The 23,255-nt window shown below is 36.7% G+C and overlaps 1 protein-coding gene across 33 annotated transcripts in view; it reads right to left on the reverse strand.

Annotated features, from left to right (window-relative positions):
- The window catches only part of CLASP2 (cytoplasmic linker associated protein 2), a 221,060-nt gene that overhangs the window by 180,816 nt on the left and 16,989 nt on the right, over positions 1 to 23,255 (reverse strand). For 32 of the 33 annotated variants that reach the window (XM_031663835.1, XM_031663794.1, XM_031663824.1 and 29 more), the window contains exons 2-6: positions 18,951 to 19,029; positions 11,912 to 12,015; positions 10,344 to 10,435; positions 9,159 to 9,234; positions 6,461 to 6,558 (exon numbers count right to left, since the gene is read on the reverse strand). In XM_031663835.1, the coding sequence (XP_031519695.1) occupies positions 6,461 to 6,558; positions 9,159 to 9,234; positions 10,344 to 10,435; positions 11,912 to 12,015; positions 18,951 to 19,029 (449 nt within the window). Of the gene's footprint in view, positions 1 to 6,460; positions 6,559 to 9,158; positions 9,235 to 10,343; positions 10,436 to 11,911; positions 12,016 to 13,175; positions 13,330 to 18,950; positions 19,030 to 23,255 lie in introns of those variants that run through there. The other variant, XM_031663825.1, reaches the window with a different exon arrangement.

Here is a 23,255-nt window from a genome sequence, read left to right on the forward strand (position 1 = left end):
GTAATATACATGTTAATGGGGATAATAGAACAAGAAAGACAGAACAGAAAAAGTATTTGAAAAAAAGTACTTGAAACAATAATCACTGAGAATTTCCCCAAATTAATGTCAGATACCAAACCGCAGATCCAGGAAGCTCAGAGAACACCAAGCAGAACAAATGACAAAAGAACTACACTTACACATATCATATTCAAACTATAGTAAATCAAAAATAAAGAAAAAAATTCTTGAAGTAACCAGAGGGGAAGAAAACACTACCTATAAGGAGCAAAGATAAAAACTACATCCCATGTCTCCTTGTGCAAGCAAGAAGAAAGTGAAATAAAATATTTAAAGTGTTGAGAGAAAAAACACACTCATCTACAATTCTTTTTAGATTTTCTTTTCTACCAATCTAGAATTCTATACCCAGTAATATTATCCTTTGAAAGTAAAGAAGAAATAAAGACTTTCTCAAAAAAAGATTGAAGGAATTTGTTGTCAGTAGTAATGCTTGCAAGAAATGTTAAAAAGAAGTTCTTTAGAGAGAAGGAAAATGATACAGGTCAAAAATTCAGATCTACATAAAGGTATAAATCTAACGAAGTAAGTGTAAGACTTTATGAGGAAAAGTACAAAGCTCTGATGCAAGAAACCAAAAAACAAGAAATAAATTGAGATATATTCCACAGTCATGGATAGGAAGGCTTGATATTTTCAAGATGTCTGTTTTTCCCAACTTGATCTATGGATTCCATGCAATTCCAATCAATATTCCAGCCAAGTTGTTTTGTGGATAAAAACAAAGCAATTTTAAAATTTATAGGGAGAGGCAAAAGACCTAGAATAGCTAACACACTATTAAAGGAAAAGAACAAAGTTGGAAGATTGACGCTACCTAACTTACAAAACTACGGGCAGTGTAGTATTAGTGAAAGAAGAGACAAATGGATCAATGGAACAGAATAGAGAGCCCAGAAAGAGAACTACATAAATATGATAAAAATGATCTTTGGAAAAGGGACAAAGTCAATACAATGAAGAAAAGATAGTTTTTTCAAAAAACTGTGCTCAGACAACTGGACATTCACAAAAACATGAATCTAGATACAGACCTACATGCTTTCCCAAAATTAATTCAAATGGATCACAGAACACAAAAAGCAAAACTATGAAACGATTAGAAGATAACATAGTAGAAAATCTAATTGACCTTTGGTTTGGTGATGACTTTTTAAATATAACACCAAAAGCATGAACCATGAAAGAAATAACTGATAAGCTGAACTTCATTAAAATTAAAACTTTCTTCTCTTTGAAAGACACTGTCAAGAGAATAAGACAAGCCACAGAGTGGGAGAAAATATTTGCAAAAGACATATCTGTTAAAGGACTGCTTCCCAAAGTAAACAAAAAACTCTTAAAACTCAACAATAAGAAAGTTAACAATCCAATTTAAATAGGGGTAAAAGATCTGAACAAACATCTCACCAGAGAAGATATATAGATGGCAAACAAGCATACAAAAAAGTACTCCAAATCATAGGTCATCAGGGAAATGCAAAATTAAAACAAGATACCACCAAGTACTTGTTAAAATGGCCAAAACCCAAAACACTGACAAGATCAAATCTTCGTGAGAATGTGAAGCAACAGGAACTCTCCTTCACTGCTGGTGGGAATACAAAATGGTACAAGCACTTTGGAAGACAGTCTGGCAACTTCTTACAAAATTAAACTTACTCTTACCATGCAATACAGTGATTGCATTCTTTAGTATTTACCCAAAGGAGACCAAAATGTATGTCCACACAAAGCCTGCAAATTCACATTTTTAGCAGTTTTGTTCATAATTGCCAAAACTAGGAAGCAAATTAGATGTCCCACAGTAGAATGGAAAAACTGTGGTACTTCCAGATAATAGAAAAGTTTCCAACCCTAAAAAGAAATGAGCTATCAAGCCATGAAAAGACATGGAGAAAACTTAAAATATGTATTACTAAGTGAAAGAGCCAATTTGAAAAAGCTACATACTGTATGAATGTAACTACATGGAGATAGTAAAAAGAAGAATGTTGCCAAGGGTTAGGCTAGCGGGAGGAATAAACAGGTGAAACAGTATGGATTTTAAGGCAGTAAAACTATTCTGTATGATACTACAATAGTGGACACATGTCATTATACATCTGTCCAAACCCATAAAATATACAACACCAAGGGTCAACCCTAGTGCAAGCTATAATCTTCGGGTGATAATGATATGTCAATGTAGGTTCATCAATTATAACAAATGTACCACTCTGTTGAGGAATATTGAGAACGGGAGAGGCTAGGCATGTACAGGGACACAGAGTATACGGGAAATCTCTGTATCTTCACTCAATTTTACTGTGAACCAAAAAATTCTCTAAAAATAAAGTCTAGCCAGGCATGGTGGTTCATGTCTATAATCCCAGAACTTTGGGAGGCTGAGGCAGGAGAATTATTTGAGCCCAAAAGTTAAAGACCAGCCTGAACAACATAGGGAGACCCTGTCTCTACAAAAAAATTTTAAAAATTAGCCAGGTGTCGTGGTGTGCACCTGTAGTCCCAGTTACTCAGGAGGCTGAAGTGGGAGGATTGCTTGGGACCAAGAGGTTGAGGCTGCAGTGGACCATGGTCACACCACTGCACTCCAGCCTGGGCAGGAGTGAGACTTTGTCTCAAAAAAATTAAATTAAAATCTATTTAAGAATAATAAAGCTGGGTACAGTGGCTCATGCCTGTAATCCCAGCACTTTGGGAGGCGGAGGCAGGCGGATCACAAAGTCAGGAGTTTGAGACCAGCCTGACCAACATGGTGAAACCCCCTCTCTACTAAAAATACAAAAATTAGCCGGGCATGGTGGCACATGCCTGTAATCCCAGCTACTCAGGAGGCTGAAGCAGGAGAATTGCTTGAACCTGGGAGGCAGAGATTGCAGTGGGCCGAGAGCACGCCACTGCACTCCAGCCTGGGTGACAGAGCGAGACTCTATCTCAAAAAAAAAAAAAAAAAAAGAATAAAGTAATTTCAATATAAATTTAGTAAAGATATGTATACACACATACACACAAAATACATATGTTAACATCACTTATTTCTTTCATCCATAAAATGATGTAGAATTTACTCAAATGGAATTCTTGGTAGTCCTGGAAGTAGAAAATGAATAGATGATCAAGTCAACAAAAAGCTTATTTCTGAGACAATCTTATTACCAGCAAATAATTGGTACTGGCAAACAACTACTGCTAAGAGAGACAACCAAATATGATGAGACACATCATACTAGAACACATCACCACCTACGAAGTTGCCTTGCTCTTCCTGACATCCTCCCACAAAGACCTGCTGAAATCTCTAGATTTAACTACACAATAACAGGATATGAAGAGAAAATAATATGTTAAACCATATCACAGGAAAAGAATTGGCAAACTCCAGAATGGGGGAAACTTCACAGAATAAACTATTAGCTTATTCAACAAATAAAACACAAGGATAAAAGAGTGTTGGAGTACATAAAGGTTTTAAAAGACTTAACAAAACATAATGTAACATACAGACTTTATTTGGACCCTGATTCAACAAACTGTTAAAAGCACATACATATTACTATGGTTTGAATTTGATCCCGCCAAGCCTCAAGCTGAAATCTGATCTCCAAGCCTAATGGGAGGTGTTTGGGTCATGGGTGTGGATCCTTCATGAATAATGTCCTGTTCTCCCTGGGGCAAGGAGGAGTGAATGAGTTCTCCCTAGGCTAGTTCCTATGAGAGCTGGTTGTTATAAAGAGCCTGATTCTTGTTCTCTAGCTTCCTCTCAGGCCAGGTCATCTCTGCAAACACTGCCTCCTCATCGCTTTCCACCCGTGAGTGGAAGCAGTCAGACGCCCTCAACAGAAGCCTAGCAAATGCTGGCCCGATGCTTCTTGTACAGCCCCCAGAATCACGTGCCAAATAAACCTCTTTTATTTATAAATTACCCAGCCTCAGATATTCCTTTACAGCAACACAAAACAGATTAAGACACACACTTATAGTATTTATGAAACGACTGGAAATTTGAACCCTAACTACATATTTGATATTATAGAATTACATGAAAAAAAAACTTTAGAGTGTGCTGATGGTATTGTTGTTGTGACTGACAAAAATTTTTTTCTTTTAAAAATGTATTGAAATATTTATAAGTGAAATGTCATAACTTGGACTTGCTTCAACATAATACAGCACAAGGGTAAGTAGTTTAGGATGTAACATAAAAAACTGGATACACACTGATAATTGTTCAAACCCAGTAATAGGTAAATGAAGGTTCATTATTTTATTCCACCTCCTTTAGTATTTGTTTGAAATACTAAATACCTTAATAAAAAGTTAAAAAAATTCCTTTAGTGAATGCCCTTAAAATTTCATTATGAAGAAAAAAAACTTCAATATGAATATCCTTAATAAAAGTATATAAACTGATAAGTAATAAAGAAAAAAGCCATTGAAAAATGTTTTCTGATACACTAGAAGATTATTTAGCAATCTGATGCCATACTACTCATATATTATTGATTTCTTTTTTATTTGAACATGTTTTAAGAGTAGGTTTTAAGAATAGTGACTAATTTTTTTTTTTTTAATTTGTCAGTTGTTTGGCTAGAAGTAAGGATAGAAGAGACTTAATGGTTAGTTCTTGAGTGTGACAGACTGAGTAACAAAGAGCTTAGATTCCCTGCTACAGTCTACCTGCATGTTAACTGTGGGACAGATTGTCAGCTTCCTTTGGTTATTGCTGAAATTGGCTATAAAACATTTTGCAATTGTAAGAATCCTAGAATTGGTTACTTATTAAGCTTTTAAAAAACTGATTCTTGGCCAGGCGCGATGGCTCATGCCTGTAATCCCAGCACTTTGGGAGGCCGAGGCAGGCGTATCACGAGGTCAGGAGATCGAGACCATCCTGGTTAACACGGTGAAACCCCGTCTCTACTAAAAATACAAAAAAATTAGCCGGGTGTGGTGGCGGGCGCCTGTAGTCCCAGCTACTCGGGAGGCTGAGGCAGGAGAATGGCATGAACCCGGGAGGCGGAGCTTGCAATGAGCCGAGATTGCGCCACTGCACTCCAGAATGGGCGACAGAGCGAGACTCCGTCTCCAAAAACAAAGAACAAAAAACTGATTCTCATACAGTTTCTGTTATCAAATAAATTGTATGGTACCTTTCAACAGTACATACTTTTAAAGTATTTACTTGATGAATGAATTAATATTTTTAGTAAATCCTTGCTCAAGCATCTCCCAAATAATGACTATTATCACCTGATAATGGTACATAATTATATACTAAATAATAAATGAATATATAATGAAACAATGGCAAAAAATATTATAGGATCTTAAGAACTTTTTAAATGGTGATAACATACATATCCTTTTGTATCTTTTGAATTTTAAAACATTTCTGCTGGCTGCAGTGGCTCACATCCATAATCCCAGGGAGACAGAGGCAGGAGGATCGCTTGAGCTCAGGAGTTCAAGACTGGCCTAGGCAACATGGTGAAACCCTATCTCTACAAAAAATACAGAAAGTAGCCAGGCGTGGTGGCACATGTCTGTTATCCCAGCTACTTGGGAGGCTGAGATGAGAGGATGACTTCAGTCCCGGAGGTGGAGGTTGCAGTGAGCGGAGATCGTACCACTGCACTACAGCCTAGGCAACAGAGCCAGACCCTGTCTCAAAAACAAACAAAACAAAACAAAAATTTCAAAAATTTGAACCTATTTAAAATAAACAGGCTGGGTACAGTGGCTCTCGCCTAATCCCAGCACTTTAGGAAGCTGAGGCGGGCAGAACACGTGAGGTCAGGAGTTCCAGACCCACCTGGTCAACATGATGAAACCCTGTCTCGACTAAAAATGCAAAAAATTTGCCAGGTGTGGTGGTGTATGCCTGTAGTCCCAGCTACTCGGGAGGCTGAGATGGGATAATCACTTGAGCCCAGGATGCAGAGGCTGCACTGAGCCAAGATCGCGCTATTGTACTGCAGTCTGAGCAAGACTCTATCTCAAAAAAAAAAGAAATTAAAATAGGCCGGGGGCAATGACTCATGCCTGTAATCCCAGCACTTGGGGAAGCTGAGGTGGGTGGATCACCTGAGGTTGAGAGTTTGAGACGAGCCTGACCAACATGGAAAAACCCCGTCTCTACTAAAAATACAAAAAATTAGCCGGCCATGGTGGCATGCACCTGTAATCCCAGCTACTCGGGAGGCTGAGGCAGGAGAATCACTTGAACCCAGAAGTCAGAGGTTGCATTGAGCCGAGATCACGCCATTGCACTCCAGCCTGGGCAACAAGAGAAAGACTCCATCTCAAAAAAATAAATAAATAATTAAAATAAACAAAATGAAAACTTTTAAAACTAGTGGTGAAAAAAAAAGGAACCAAATTCAGCAAGACTTACCTAGCAGGGGGAATTCCTCTCTTACAAAGATCCATCCTCACTTTTTCTCCCACATGTCTATAAATCTCCACTACAGCCAATATTGCAGCATCTCTCACCTGTCAAAGAATTCAGAACTTTTTAAGAAACTTATATATGATACAATAAAATACTTCATTTCAAGGTAACATTACACTAATAGATCAACTTGAAGCTCTAAGTGGGGTTTAATGCCTCTAAACCCCTGCATATATGGCTTGTCATCAGTAAAAACCCAAGAGGGCCCGCCAAGATACTTCTAGAAAAAACTACTAAAAGATGATTTTACAGAAATTGGAGAAACTTGTCAATAAAAGTTACTTGCTAAGCTTTTTAAAAATCTATTTGTGGCCGGGTGCAGTGGCTCATGCCTGTAATCCCAGCACTTTGGGAAGCCAAGGAGGGTGGATTGACTGACATCAGGAGTTTGAGAGCAGTCTGGCCAACATGGTGAAACCCCGCCTCTACTAAAAATACAAAAAAATTAGCTGGGCGTAGTGGCATGCGCCTGTAATCCCAGTTATTCAGGAGGCTGAGGCAGAGGAATTGCTTGAACCACCGAGGTAGAGGTTGCAGTGAGCCGAGATCGTGCCACTGCCCTCCAGTCTGGGTGACAAAGAGCGAGACTCCAACTCAAAAAAATAAATAAAATAAAATAAAATAATAATAAAAAAATTTTAAAAATCTATTTGTAGACCGGGCACGGTGGCTCACGTCTGTAATCCCAGCACTTTGGGAGACCAAGGCTGGTGGATCACCTGAGGTCAGGAGTTGGAGGCCAGCCTGGCTAACATGGTGAAACCTCGTTTCTACTAAAAATACAAAAAAGTAGCCTGGCGTGGTGGCACGTGCCTGTAATCCCAGCTACTTGAGAGGCTGAGACAGGAGAATCGCTTGAACCAGGGAGGTGGAGGTTGCAGTGAGCCAAGATCACACCATTGCACTCCAGCTTGGGCAACAAGAGCGAAACTCTGTCTCAAAAAACAAACAAACAAACAAAAAAAAACCCTACCTGTAGTAAGATTATGTAAACAACTGCCAATAATTATATTAATACAAACTATTATCATGGTTAATGTATTTTCCTATATTAAAACTGCATTTCAAGAATGCGGCCTGAACTCAAACAGATATTTTTTACACTAATATTCACAGTAGCATTATTTACAATAGCCAAACGTGGAAACAACCCAAATGTCCATCCACAGAGAAATGGATAAACAAAATGTGCTATATACACACGATGAAATATTATTCAGCCTAAAACAGAAGGGAAGGAAATTCTGATACATGCCACAAGATGGATGTACCTTGAAGACATTATGCTAAATAAACAAGCCAGACACAAAAGGACAAATATTCTATCATTCTACCTCTGTGAGGTACACAGAACAGTCAAATTCACAAAGGCAGAAAGGAGAACGGTGGTTGCCAGGAGCTGGGGATGGGGGGCCACCGGGGGGCTGCCAGGGACTGGGGAGCTGCTGTTCACGGGTACAGAGTTTCAGTCTGGAGCTAGATGGCAGTGATGGGTGTTGCAAAACAATGTGAATGTATGTAATGCCACTGAACTTACACTTAAAAACTGTTAGAATGGTAAATTTTATATTGTATTTGCTACAATTAAAAGGAAAAAAAAAAAAAGAATGTGGTCTGAATACAGGAATTTGAAAGGTAGCTCCAGTTCCCTTGCACAGCTCATTGTGAAACAGCAACTGAAGAGACAGTAGAATTCTCTACAAACCTCTTGAGGAGCAGGTAGGATCTAAAAGAAGGGAAAATCTTTCCCGAGGTCACTCCAAATGGCCAAACTGTGCCAAAAAGGTTACAGTCAAGATTCAAGTTCACCATGAGGGACATGATCCAGAACACATTCCTGTATTATACCTATAGTATAGACCAGGGGTTCCCAAGCCCCAGACCATGGACTCATATGGGTTCGTAGCCTGTTCAAGGACCACAGCAGGAGGTGAGTGACAGGGAAGCAAGCTTTATCGCCTGAACTCCACCTCCTGTCAGATCGGAGGCAGCATTAGATTCTCATAGGAGCACAAACCCTATTGTGAACTGTGCATGCGAGGGGATCTAGGTCGCACACTCCTTATGAGAATCTAACTAATACCTGATGACCTGAGGTGGAACAGTTTCATCCCAAAACCATCCCTACCCTCCCATGGAAAAATTGTCTTCCACAAAACTAGTCCCTGGTGCCAAAAAGGTTGGGGCCTACTGGTATAGACAGCTCAGATAAAAAAGTTTCTAACAACTGATATACCACTGATATAAATCCTCTCTGTTAAGTAGGGTTCTTACAACTGCAAAATGTTATGCAGCCAATTTCAGCAATAACCAAAGGAAGCTGACAATCTGTCCCACAGTTAACATACAGGTAGACTGTAGCAGGGAATCTAAGCTCTTTGTTACTCAGTCTCTCACACTCAAAACTAATCTTTAAGTCCCATCTGTCCTTACTACTAGCCAAACAACTGACAAACATAAGCAACTTTCATGAATATAATGTTTTTAAAAACTAACTTTGATGGATTTTTTTAATGAAGTAAAATCTTCATTTCAGCAACCCCCTCCACCCTCTCTTCTTTTTTAAAAACAGAATAAGAGGACTAGAAAAGAAATGGTAGCCAAAAAATCAGTCAATGCTTGAATGTAAATAAAATTTTACCTGACTGTTGGAATCTCCAAACAGGATACACAAATGTGGTACCAATTTGCTGATGACTAGCGGCTGAGCCCCAAAACTAAATATAATTTGAGAAAAAAATAAAGAGAATTTGTTTTTAATAAACAGTGAACAAAATATCCTTATACCTTCTTGTCTGTAGCAATAAGACAAATATGGTGGAGAGGATGGGTACACATCATTAAAACATGAAGGATATGAGACATAAGCAAAAATAATTCTAAGCAATGTGAAGTATGCAAATTTGAATAATCACAACTGAGAGTGAAGACAACACATAATCCAATAGATTAAAATGTTCAACAATGGCACTCTTAAACCTAGCAACCTACGAATAACTTAAGAAAATCAGAGTTTTCACTTTTAAAATTGTGATTTTTTTTAGACTCTGGGTCTCATATAAATGCATTCCAATGAAATAACGAAATTAAAAGATCTTTATGCTTATGGCAGGAGAGCCAAAACCAAGCACAAAGAGCTGTGTAGACTAAGTACACTTATAGGCTTCTAGAGGGCAGAAAGGACTACAAAGTAATAAAAGAAAATAAGTGAAAACATAGTTAAGAAACGGAAGTAGCACTATAGGAAAAGTTGAAAGCTACTACCTATGACCTATGACATTGCATAGAACCTAAAAACATAATTCAGCGCAAGAACAAAAGTCCTAGCACTTTTTCAGATCAGTCATAGTTCTGTGGCAACTATGGCAGCCAGAACTCTGCACACAGCTACCAGCCTCACTGTCTAGTTACCGGGGAAAGTTTTGCTTGGTCTATGACTCTGGTACCCACCACATTGCTCTGGGGGAGGGTGGGGATGGTAAATGGCTATAATATGTGAAATATCATTGAATTTAAAAAAATTTCAAATTCGATCCAGAACAGAAATAGATACTAAGTTATCAGCATATCAGTTCCATGACCATCTGTTTTGGGTGGCTACATACTAAAGAAAAAAAAAGAAACACTTATTACTGACATAACTGAAAAATTAAGAACATGAAAGATAACATACACAAAAAATGAACAGTAAAGGTATCAAATAAAAAGTTATATGCTTTAATAACAATTTTAAGTGTGTTATTACCATAGCTTTCCTTGACTTTGTGAACTGAGGTTTTTTTAGAGAAATAAAAAAAAAGTTATTTTCAGTAATCATAAAACTCACATGTTTAAGGTTTCAATAAGACACAGACACACGCCTTCTCGAGATCGAAAATTCTTGTGTTTAAAACCAGAAGCCAACTGCTCCCAAATGTACTATTTGAAAGAAAAGTAAAAATGTGAAACAAAAAACTAAATTATTCATGTTACAATCTTTTATTTCTTCCCAATCCTACTACCAACCTTACTGGTAACTGAACGTTTTCATCAGACTGTTGTTCATTTCTCCACTACTTACAAGTTTTTCTAAGCCAAACTACACAATTGTTCTCACCTATTTTTATTACCTTAATCACATTTTAGTACTTACATATATTTCACTTTAGATTTTATTTATTCCCAGAAGAACCATGTCCAACAACTGAAAACCTTAGAATTTCCAAGGACACACGATTTCTTCTATAATTAAGAAACCTTCAATAACAATGCTACCATTATAAGTCCAGTAGTCCAGTAAGTATTTAAGTGGTTCAACATTGTGTAGTAACTAATATAGACTCACACGGAACAGGCTTTTGTTTTTTTTTTTTTTTTTTTGGACATTTTATAATTCAGACTTTTTTCCTTTCAATGTTGGATCCAAATACAGAAACGTATTTGGACAATCGATTTTATAGCTACCTACCACACTCTTCTGTTAGAAAAAGCATAGATAAACCTATACAAATAATTTAAACCAACTATTTTGGGTGTAACAAGAAATCCAACTTTACTTTTACAAACGTGAAGCCAACTGTACCAATCAATCCTTTCTCCACATTTGGAAACAGCACTTTTACCCTTTACAAAATTCAAATATACAACATACACAGCCATCCTCTTTCTGTACTCAGTATTCTTTCTGGAGTCTGTATTCAGTTCTACTAATATATTTCTCTCTCCCTACTAAACTTTCAAGAAGCTGGCTTAAGAAATTACCAAAAAAAAAAAAGAAAATCTTAAATGTGGGTAACCTGACTCATCAATACTACCTCTGGAACGCTATTCTATATAAATACTTATATTTATGTTCAAAGATAGAAGTACAAGGGATGCCCCTTATGGTAATGTCTGTAATCACAGAAAGACAAAAACAACCTAAAATGTAAATGAATAAACAACAGTGGAAGGACACTCACCACAATATTAAAAAAAAAATAAATTAGTTCTGAAATACAAAACATTTGGGAAAACATAGTAACCACTTGTGAAAAAATTTTCTTCTGGTCTCTGTAGGAGTTGCAGAAATGAACAATATAGTATTCAGTAGTTCTCAAAATAAGCTTTCTCAAACATTTTACAATTTACAAAAAAGAGAAACGAAAAAAATCCTAAAGTATAATATAATCCGTATACTGTCAAACCACTGAAATCTATTAGTTAGCTTTAAAAAAAAGCATTAAAGAGTACAAAATAAGAAGCAAAAAACCAGAGTCAAACATTATCTTAATGACACTTTATCTTAAATGTCGACTTCTTAAAGGCATTAGCAACAAATGATTGTTTAAAACGTCAGCATTCATGCTTGCTGTGGCTTTAATGATTTGCTGTGATTACCATTAGCAAAATCTGAATTTTAAAATGTAGGCTTACCATAGGTGGTGCTACTTGATCCATTAACTTCAATATCAGAGTCTGAGCTTCATCTCGAACCTTGTCTTTGGCATCTCCCATTCTGTCTATTAAAGCTACAATAACTAAAGAAGGGGAGGGAGTAAAAGAGTGTTTACTTATAACTCATCTCCATTAAAAACTATATTTCTCAAAATTACAAATAGCAATTGTTTCCATAAATGAAGAGTTGTGAGGTAAAGAAATTGTTTTAAGTTCTTTACACATGAATCCAATAAAAAAATAACTGTGAAGATTCACAAGAATACATGCAGCATGACATCTCCTTATAATAATGTTCAAAAAACAGGCAAAACTAAATATTATTTTTCTGAAAGAAATGTATAGATGAGGGGACAAGGAGGAAGTAGAATTCAAAGGGAACAGGTTCTAAAGTCAGTTCATAGGGCAAAAATGCCTCATAGTCAAAATTACCTTCCTGTAATCCCTTAAATTACCACTACCATTTAGTGTGGTCTTATTAGGTGTGTGACCTAATGTCTATTTTTTAGATACCTTTCGTCTATTTCCTCAGCCATAAATGTGGGTAGCAGTACTCATCTCAGAGGATTATTGAAAATTAAAAAATAATACACATAACTCAATGAGTAAAGGGCACAGAGTAAGCACTTTCTATAATGTCACCTACTATCACTATCACTATCATCCTTCTGCATGTTCAAAAGCAAGGACACTTCCTTTGTTTCTCTTTTGATATTACAGCTATACAGTAGTCCCCCCTTATCCACAGCTTTACTTTCTGTGGTTTCAGTTACCCATGGCCAACTGTGCTCTGAAAATATTAAATGGAGAATTCTAGAAATAAACAAGTCATACATTTTAAATTGTACACCATTCTGAGTAGTATGATGAAATATTGGGCTCTCTTGCTCCATTCAGTAAGGGATGTGAATCCTTCCTTCGTCCAACATACCTGCACTGTTTACATTACCTGCCTATTAGTCACTTAGTAGCTGTTTCGGTTATCAGATCAAAAACACATCACATGTATAGTAGCAGTACCCAATCTTTTTGGCATCAGGGATTGGTTTTGTGGAAGACAATTTTTCCACAGTGGCGGGGGGTGGGGAGGATGGTTTTGGGATCAGGCATCGTAAAGAGTGCACAATCTAGATCCATATGCACAGTTCACAAGCGAGTTCGTGCTCCTATGAGAATCAAATACTGAGGCTGATCTGACAGGAGGCAGAGCTCAGGTGGTAATGTTCACTTGCTGGCCACTCACCTCCTGCTGTGCAGCCCAGTTCCTAACAGGTCATGGACTGGTTTGGACTATCGGAGCCTTCAAGAATCCACTGGGGGTCTTGGAACACAGCCCCTGAAGATAATGGGGGACTACTACATAGCTTTTCTTTCTCTGAATCAACGGAGGACTAAGTCTAGTTTAAACAAAGGAAGGAGAAAGAAATCAGATCAAGAAAGAAATATTTCTCTAGTTTATTTATAAACATATATAATTAAATGTGTATATAATTTGAAGCCAATCTATTATCTATAATGTAATAACCAAAACTGATGTAATAATGAACAACAAGAGTTAAAGAAAAAAGAAATTACATCCTTTTTGGGAAACAAATGACTAGAGTGAGACGGCAACATACCAAATGGAAAGATATCATCCAAAAGCCTTAAGCTTAATCAAAGAAATGACTGTGTAAGAAAACAATGTCCTCGACATAAAAATCATAAGTCTAATTATGGGACAATGTTCATCAATAGGAACAATATAAATTCCTCTCATACATCTTGGATGTACCGTTAACACTACAGGAATTTGTCAACATCTATAAGGTTGCCATTATGGGCTTCTGGTTCTGATAGCTTCTGAAAGGCAGAAGACAATAGTAAACACTTAACAAATGTTAGATATTATTATGCACTAACCGCCGAATTATCTCGTTTAATCCTTTCAACAGTCCTATGAAACAGAGTAGGCCCATTTGATAGAGAAGGCACAAAGGATTAAATAACTTATCGAAGGTCGCGCAAACAACAAGTAGTGAAACCAGGTTTTAAATAATCTATACTGGCCGGGTGCAGTGGCTCACACCTGTAATCCCAGCACTTTGGGAGGCCAAGGCAAGTGGATCACTTGAGGCCAGGAGTTTGAGATCAGCCTGGCCAAAACAATGGAATCCCGTCTCTACTAAAACTGTAAAAATTAGCCAAACATGGTGGTGCGTGTCTATAGCCCAGCACTTGGGAGGCTGAGGTGAGAGGATGGTTTGATCCCAGGAGGCAGAGGCTGCAGTAACCTAAGATCATGCCACTGCACTCCAATCTGGACAACAGAGTAAGACCCTGTCTCAAAAAATAATAAATAAATAAATATCTATACAATGTGAGATCACAGTCATAACCATCTCCATTTACTTACAATTTGAGGTGTTTGGGTGTGTGTGTATATGTTAACAACCATATAACAATAATGGAAAAAGAAAAGATCCTTCATTCCTGAGAGGCGAAATTTAACTCCAACAAGAAAATTCAAATGTTAGCCCAAACAGGGGCTCACTTCAATATTAAAAACCATTTTACGAAACATAAACAAAAACAAAAAGCCTCACATTACATAAAATTAGTATTACAGCTAATAATTTAAACAAGAAATTCATACTGTTTTTGCACTGGATCGCCTTTTAACACATGCTACCCCGGAGTCAAACAGAACAAGATTGTATTCCTAACTCTATCAGTTATTAATTACAAAACAGAAAATTCCCTGAACTTCAAAGTTTCCTTGTCTGTAAAATATGGAAGGCTGACAGAACTATACCTCACATGACTAGTGAAAGGATGAACTAAAACAAGGAAAAAGCACCTGTGCCAAGCCCATGATCATTATCATTTAATATGATGAATATTCAACAAATATTTATTGGGTATCCAGAACAGAATTTTTCATTCAATAGGCTCTCCATATGAATGTGTTAAACAAATGAATCAATCTATCACAGACTGGAATTTGGACAATGACACACAGAAGAAGGCTGAAACGTAACTCTTAGTATTTTTTTTTCTTTTAGCATCGTACAAGATGCAAACCATTCTACAAAAGTGATAACCGGGTAGCCTATTTTTGTTTTCCTTCTACAGTAACATTTTGGGATAAAACTGTTTAAAATTTTAAAACAGTTTACAAAATTTGTAAGATATGAGATCTTTTACTGAATCAGTTATAAAACCAGGGCTGGTGATCAATATTAAATGTAAATTGTATATTTTTTGTTTGAAAATTATATTTTTCCACAATATATGTGGTCACAAAAGGAAACTAAAATATTTTCTATTATTAATACATGCATATATATAGATTATATATTTAAGAATTACATTAATAGAGCTTATACTCTTTTTGGAACTGTATCTAAAACTGAAAATGAATCTCAATTTTCCTAAAACACTTCTCACTTTTAACATAAAAGAATATTAAAAATACCTGTAATGATAACTAATAACCCGAGTGCACCAAAACTAAACATTATCTCTCAAATCAAGTTATATATATCTGCAGTTAGATTACCAAAAAACCTTCCAGACATAATCCAATTCAACTCCGTCCTTTTAAAGAAAGACTCCTAAAGTGATCTGGCTAAGTTCTGTAAGAGAGATAAAACCAAAAAGCTAACCCTGGGACTCTTACTCCAGTTCCATACCTTTCTAAGAGCATACAGGTATGCTGCCTATCTTGCAAAGCTATTCTACAAATTAGAAATGAAGTCAGGATAATCTTTCATGTATGTAAACTAGTAAAAGGGTAAAAGGCAAATGGACAAAAATGGGTAAAAAGTAGGCATTCAATTAATGATAGCAAAGCTGTAAAAAAATTTTCCTATTATACCACACTGTATATTATCCTAAAGTAATAACAAGTTCAAGTTTCATTAAGGACAATGATGAGCACTTATGATTCAAAGTGAAAACAATACTAACAGTAAATGCACAGGGATAACTAGAAAGAATAGGAGATTAGAAGAAAAAAATTATACATATATAAGAGTGTATGAACATGTGCCATCTAGTTGCACAAACACAAATGAAAAACACTAACCAACAAAAGCAAGTTAATGTTATTCATTAAGTATTTAACTGTATAAGAATCACAGAGTAAAGAAAAATTCAACATAGGGTGAGGTTAACCTGCAAATTCCTGAGATTCTCAAATCTGAAGTACATTTTTAGAAGGGAAAGAAAGGACCATGGAGAAGAAGTGAAGATTTCAAAAAGAAATAAGGGCACAGCAGAGGCATAAACAAGTTCAGCTACGCCTAGAAAGAGTGAGCAAGTTTCTGATTAGCTTAAAGTGGAGACAAAGTACTTGCTAAAGATTACAAAGAAAAAGTCTACTGAGAAGGAGAAGGAACATATATGGTAAAAGACAGCTTTAGAGAAGTAAGTTCTGAAAGCAGGACAGTGTTGGGAGTCAAACTACAATTCCGGTCCCAATATTCCCATTGCCTCAATCTGAGTGTAGTCAGGACATAAAACCCCATGTGGTACTCCTGGTGTCTGAAAATTAAGTGAGATACATAATACCTAGAACTACCCTTAAGTCTAAATTTTCTCTGTAGCAATTAAGAATAGGGAGCTACTACAGGACAAGAGTCACAAACACAAATGTTTACATCCAAGGAGACACAGGAAATGCTGATACTTAGCCAGTTTAAGAAGTGCAGTATTCCTAACTTTCTCAGTTACAAAGAGACAAGAGGATTTTGGGGGTGGAGGAGGTTTTATGAATGGGAAAGATCATTAACTAGACATGAGAGCAACTACAAAGCAACTTCTGATCAGGGTTCCTACATTAGGCAATTTCTTGAGACAAGCCAGAAATACGAATTTTCATGTAAAACTTCTCAATTTTAAACACTGATTCAAAATATTTCAAGAAAATGTAGGCTTGGCATGGTGGTTCACACCTGTGATCCCAGCTACTCAGGAGGCTGAGGTGGGAGGATCGCTTGAGTGTTGAGGAGGCTGAGGCTGCGGTGAGCCATGATCATACAACTGCACCCCAGCCTGGGTGACAGAGCAAGATCCCATCTCAAAAAAGAAAAAAGAAGGAAAGGAAAGAAAATAAAGAGACAGACAGGGACAGCGAGAGAGAGAGAGACAGAAAGAAAGAAAACATAAACAAGTAAAATGCTTGTAGAGCAGTTTTCAATATCTACCATAGTTTTTTTTTTGTTTGTGTTTTTTTTTTTTTTTTTTTTTTTTTAAAGAGACAAGAGGTTCACTCTGCTGCCCAGGGCATGGTGGTGCAATCTTAGTTCAATGTAACCTTGAACTCCTGGGTCCAACCTCCCATCTCAGCCTCCAGAGTAGCTAGGACTACAGGCACACACCACTAAGCCTGCTGATTTATTTATTTATTTTTTTGGTAAAAATATGGTCTCACTCTATTGCCTAGGCTGGTCTCAAACTCCTGGCCTCAAGCAATCCTCCTACCTCAGCCTTCTAAAGTGTTGGAATTACAGGTGTGAGCCAGTGAGTCCCTGGGCCTACTACAGAGTTGTAAGTGGAGACTAACAGTAAAAAAAAAAAAAAAAAAATTCAGAAAATATTAACACAAAGGATGAAGTGGAACCTGGTGTTGATTAAAACTAAATAATAAAGATAGAAAACCCCATCAGATGCTTCCGTTGAAAAGATAACTAGAAAATAAAAGGAAAAACTGATAAAGAAGGGTAAGTAGCATACCAAACATGAAGAAAAAAGTTAACCAAACATATCAGAAAGTACATGTGATGATATACTGATATTAGGAAGCATTAACTTAATCCACAAAAGAAAATCCCTGGCCAGGTATGGTGGTTCATGCCTATAATGCTAACACTTCGGGAGGCCGAGGTGAGAGGACTGCTTGAGCCCAGGAATTCACCTTGAGCCGAGGTGAGAGGACTGCTTGAGCATGGGCAACATAGCAACACCCCATCTCTATTTTAAAATACAAAAGAAAAAAGCAAAGAAAATCACTAATATCTGAGGCTACCCTTCTATATGCTATATAATGCTGCTATATAATAGGATCAAATCCACTTATAACATACTCTAAAGGTACATGAAGGTCATTCGGGTTTAGAAAATAAGTCAGAGCCAACTCTGTAATCCTAATAACTATACAAAGAGCATTATCCTACCATACGCACTGTACTACAAACACACTGTAAGTAAGTGCTACTCAAAGTATGATCAACAGCCTAGGATCAATCTACAGACTGTCTATGATAAGGACATTTAGAGTACTTAGAAAATGTTTTTGAAGCAATTTGATCAAAGAAATTTTGTTTGTTGCATCTAACGATAAAAAATTGAGCCTTGTTTTTTTTTTTTCCTTTAATTTTGCTGTAATTTATTTTTCTTATATTTTATAAAATATTGGTCTGCAACATGCTGGCAATGAAGAAACTGATCCTTCCCCACAAATAGTCTGAAACATGGCACTGTAAGTTATATTACAAATTTTGGCATTTCACAAAACAGTAAAAGATCCAGTAAAAAAATTTTCTTTTCTTTTTTTTTTTTTTTTTTTGCCTCAAAGGTGATTTAAGTAAGTTTAAAACCTTGTCTCTGGGTAAACTGAAATGCTAAGTAGCAGATCTCTGGGTTACATAAAATCACTTTTTTTTTTTTTGAGACAGAGTCTTGCTCTGTCACCCAGGCTGGAATGCAGTGGCACGATCTCGGCTCACTGCAACCTCCACCTCCTGGGTTCAAGCGATTCTCCTGCCTCAGCCTCCCAAGGAGCCAGGATTACAGGCACATGCCACCATGCCCAGCTAATTTTTGTATTTTTAGTAGAGATGGGGTTTTGCCATGTTGGCCAGGCTGGTCTTGAACTTCTGACCTGTGGCGATCCGCCCGCCTCAGCCTCCCAAAGTGCTGGGATTACAGAAATTACATTTTTTAATTTACAGAGAACTATTTCTGCTAAACAAAAACTAAGGAAAAAAGTCATCATGTCAAATCTTATTTAGAATTGTAAATAAAGTTAACTTACCCATTGCTACATAGGATTTAAAGCGTGTTGATAATTTGTCCACAAAGGCACTTAAGATTTCCAATCCCATTAATGATACCTACGATAAAAAGGGATTTTAATGAATATAAATTACTGATGCATACTTTAATATCAGCATGTAATTTTTGACATATAAAAGATCTTCATAAATATATTACATTTTTAAAAAATGAGATTTAAGTATTCAAGGGTAAACAGTCATGAGGTTGGAGCACTCTAATCTCAAATGGTTCAACAATAAAAACAACAATAATAATGTGTAAATAGGAAGATCGCGATAAAGCGTATTTGGTACAATGCTAACTGGTAAATTAGACGAAGTTACACAGGAGTTTACTGACTCTACAGTCATGCATCACTTAATGACAGGGATAAATTCTAGCAAACGTATTATTAGGTAATTTTGTTATTGTGCAAACATCAGAGTGCACTTACACAAACCTAGGTAGTATATAGCCTACTACAAACCTAACCTACATGGTATATGCTATTGCTTCTAGGCTACTACCTGTACAGTACGTTACTGTGCAAAATACTGTAGGCAACTGTTAACATAATGGTATTTGTGTATTTAAACATAAAAAAGGTGATGCAAGCACAATATTGCAACAACTATGACGTCACCAGGCAATAGGAATTTTTCAGCTCTATTATATCCTATGGGACCACCAATGTATATACAGTCCATCACCGACCACAATGTTGTTATGTGGTATGCATAACTATATTTGTAACTTTGAAATGTTTCCTAAATGAAACAGTTAAAAATGAAGAGCCTCTTTAATTACAGAGGAATTTCATCTTCTGTCTGGGAATTTCATCTTCTGTCTGGGATGTAGAAACTAGAAAGAACATCTCTCTCATTCTAACAAGAAAAAGCCTACTGGGTCTACAAAATCCTAACTGCTCTTGAATCCATCAGAAAGCTAAGGCTGGAGAATAACCAACTAACCTGAAATCTAAACATGGGACACAGCCAGTAGGTCACATGTGACAGGACAGGAGGAAAAGGAACCCATGATGTAACTGAGTAAGAAGTAGTCAGTTATACTTTACAAAACTATTTACAACTGAGTGTGGGTTAGCATGAAAATACAATCCCTACTAGCCACAGACACAAGGAGAATTCATACCCACTTACAGGCTCTAGTTCACATCTACTTTCAAGCTCTTTCTCCACAAACCTCCACTGGACACTCTTAAGACTAAGGGCTGAGCAGGATACTAGAAAGGCACAAAGGCACCTAGTACCCTTGTCCTGTAAGAAACAAAAGTTTGAAGCTAAGAAATAAAAGTTTGATGCTCCTCAGTGAAGGCTATGAAACACTGTTACTCCTAAGGCACAGGTAGAACTCAACGCTGTTAAGGAGAGGAAAAAGATAAAAAGCCTCCACCCCAGAGGAAGGAGCAGAAAAACATCCTGGGGCCCATATAGTTGGGGAGAGCCATGGTCTTTATAAAGCCTTACCCCAAGACTCAGGACAAAAAGCTTCCTAAGACTGAAGCTGGACCAGAAAAACAAAGAATGACCCTGTTTCCCCCAACCAGACCGGCAAGTATGAAATAAGAAGCAACAGCAGTCTACCAGTGGGGAAGGGGCAAGAACACAAAGAAGAATCCTCTATGAAGCACAAGAAAATAGGGAAAACCTAAAGTGCAGAGTTGAGTAGAAACTTGAGGAAAATCCTTCATAAAATTAACCAAGTGACAAAAAAATGTGAAGCAAATATGAACTAAAGTAACTATAGCAATCATAACATCGAAACCTAACTCAACTCCTGACTAGACTGACTGCACAGCTCCACACTATATATAAGCTTAGCAGAAAAAAGGCATGTCACTTCCAGGCATAAGTACTATTTAACTTAGTCTTAAACATCTCAAACACTGTCCAGTTTTCAACCATACATTATGAGACAGACAAAAAAGCAAGGAGGGATACAAACCAATATCAAGAATAAAGCATGGAACAAAATACATAGATAATCTGAAAGCTGGAATTATCAGAGCATTTAAATAACTGTGATTAATGTAGTAAATGTTCTAGTTAAAAGAACAAACAACATGCATGAAAAAAAGGAATTCCAGCAGAGAGATGAAAACTTTAAGGCAGACTCAAAATGCAAATAAATTTTTAAATGCATTAAAAGGAAGGCAAAAGTGATTAAGATGCCTCTGATGGGTTCATCAAAAGATTTGACACAGAAAAGGAAAGAATCAGGGAATATGAAAATACGTTAATACAAATTACTCAATTTGAAATACAAAAAGGAACAAAAAGGGAAGGGGAGAGACAAAGCATTCAAGAGCAGTGAGATAATATCAAATTGTCCAACATAATGTCATAGGAATTCTAGAAGAGAGAACAAGGTAGAAGAAATACTTGGAGGGAAAATAGCCAAGAATATGGTAAAAATAATGAAAGGCATCAAACCATACATCTAAGAGTCTCAGAGAACCCTCAAACAGAAAATTCCAAAAAACACCAAAACACATCCTATTCAAACTGTTAAAACTAAAAGAAAGAAAAATCTTAAAGTCAATGAGAAAAAACAAAAGGACATTAAATACACAAGTGCAGAAGACTTCCGGCCAAAAAGTATGAGAGTAAGGAGAGAATGGAATGACACTGTTACAGTACAGCAGTCCCCCCTTATCTGTTTAAGTAATACATCCCAAGACCCCAGTGGATACCGGAAACCACAGACAGTACTGAGTCCTATATATAATTTTTCCTACAAATATATACCTATGATAAAGTTTAATTTATAAATTAGGCACAGTAAAAGAGTAACAACAATAATAAAGTATAATAACCATAACAATATACTATAACAAAAGTTACGTAAGTGTGTTTTGTCTCTCTTAAAATATTATATTCTACTTACCTGTTTTGGGACTACAACTGACCATAGGTAAGTGAAACCGTAGAAAGCAAAACCATGGATTATTGTACTACCAAAAGAAAAAAAAAAAAAGAATGCTCTCGCTTCAGAATTCTATACCTAGTTAAAATAAAAGGTATTTTAAAACTAAAGGAGAAATAAAAAGTTTTTCAAACAAACAAAATCTGATAGAATTCATTACAAGAGACCTGTATCACAAGAAATGTTAAGGGAAAATCTTCGAGGAAAAAAATACACGACAGCAGACAAAAACTTAGATCTACACTAATAACAGGAAATAGTTGAAATTAAAATAAATATTTAAAACCTTAAAAATAAGCTGGGCACAGTGGCTCGTGCCTATAACCCCAGCACTTTGGGAGGCCGGAAGATCACCTGAGGTCAGGAGTTCGAGACCAGCCTGGCCAACATGGCAAAACCCCATCTCTCCTAAAAATACAAAAATTAGCTGGGTGTGGTGGCACATAACTGTAATCCCAGCTACTCAGGAGGCTGAGGCACGAGAATCATTTGAACTTGGAAGGCAGAGGCTACAGTAAGCTGAGATTGTGCCACTGCACTCCAGCCTGGCAACAAATCAAGACACTGTCTCAAACAAACAAAAAAACTTTTAAAATACATAAAATATATGTATTTAATTACTCTAAAAACTAACTGACGCTCTAAAACAAATACTAGGTCTATTGAGTTTAGTAAAGTCATGAGATAAAAGGTCACTATAAAAAAATCAATTGTGGGCCAGGCGTGGTGGCTCATGCCTGTAATCCCAGCACTTTGGGAGGGTGAGGCAGGCAGATCACCTGAGGTCAGGAATTTGAGACCAGCCTGACCAACATGGTAAAACTCTGTCTCTACTAAAAAATACAAAAAAATTAGCCAGGTGTGGTAGCGGGTGCCTGTAATCTCAGCTACTAGGGAGGCTGAGGCAGGAGTATCACTTGAACCTGGGAGGCAGAGGTTACAGTGAGCTGAGATCGCGCTATTGCACTCTAGCCTGGGTGACAAGAGTGAAACTCCGTATCAAAAAAAAAAAAAATCAACTGTATCCATATATACCAGCACTCAACAATCGGGAATTTTCAAAATACTGTATCATTTACAAAACTAACAACAATCACAAAATACTTAGATATAATTCTAACAATTAAGTCCAAGATCTACATGCTGAAATCACAAAATGCTAATGAAAGTGATCGAAGAAGAGCTAAATAAATGGATATATATATATATACCAAATTCATGAATTGGACAACTTAATATTATAAAGATTTGAAACCCCACAAATTGTTCTTGTGTGAATGCAATCCCAATAAAAATTCCAGGAGAATTTGATGCAGAAATTGACAAGCTGATCCTGAAATGTATATAGAAAGGTAAA

This window comes from Papio anubis, chromosome 2 (assembly GCF_008728515.1).
Source record: "Papio anubis isolate 15944 chromosome 2, Panubis1.0, whole genome shotgun sequence".
In the NCBI taxonomy this organism is placed as follows: domain Eukaryota; kingdom Metazoa; phylum Chordata; class Mammalia; order Primates; family Cercopithecidae; genus Papio; species Papio anubis.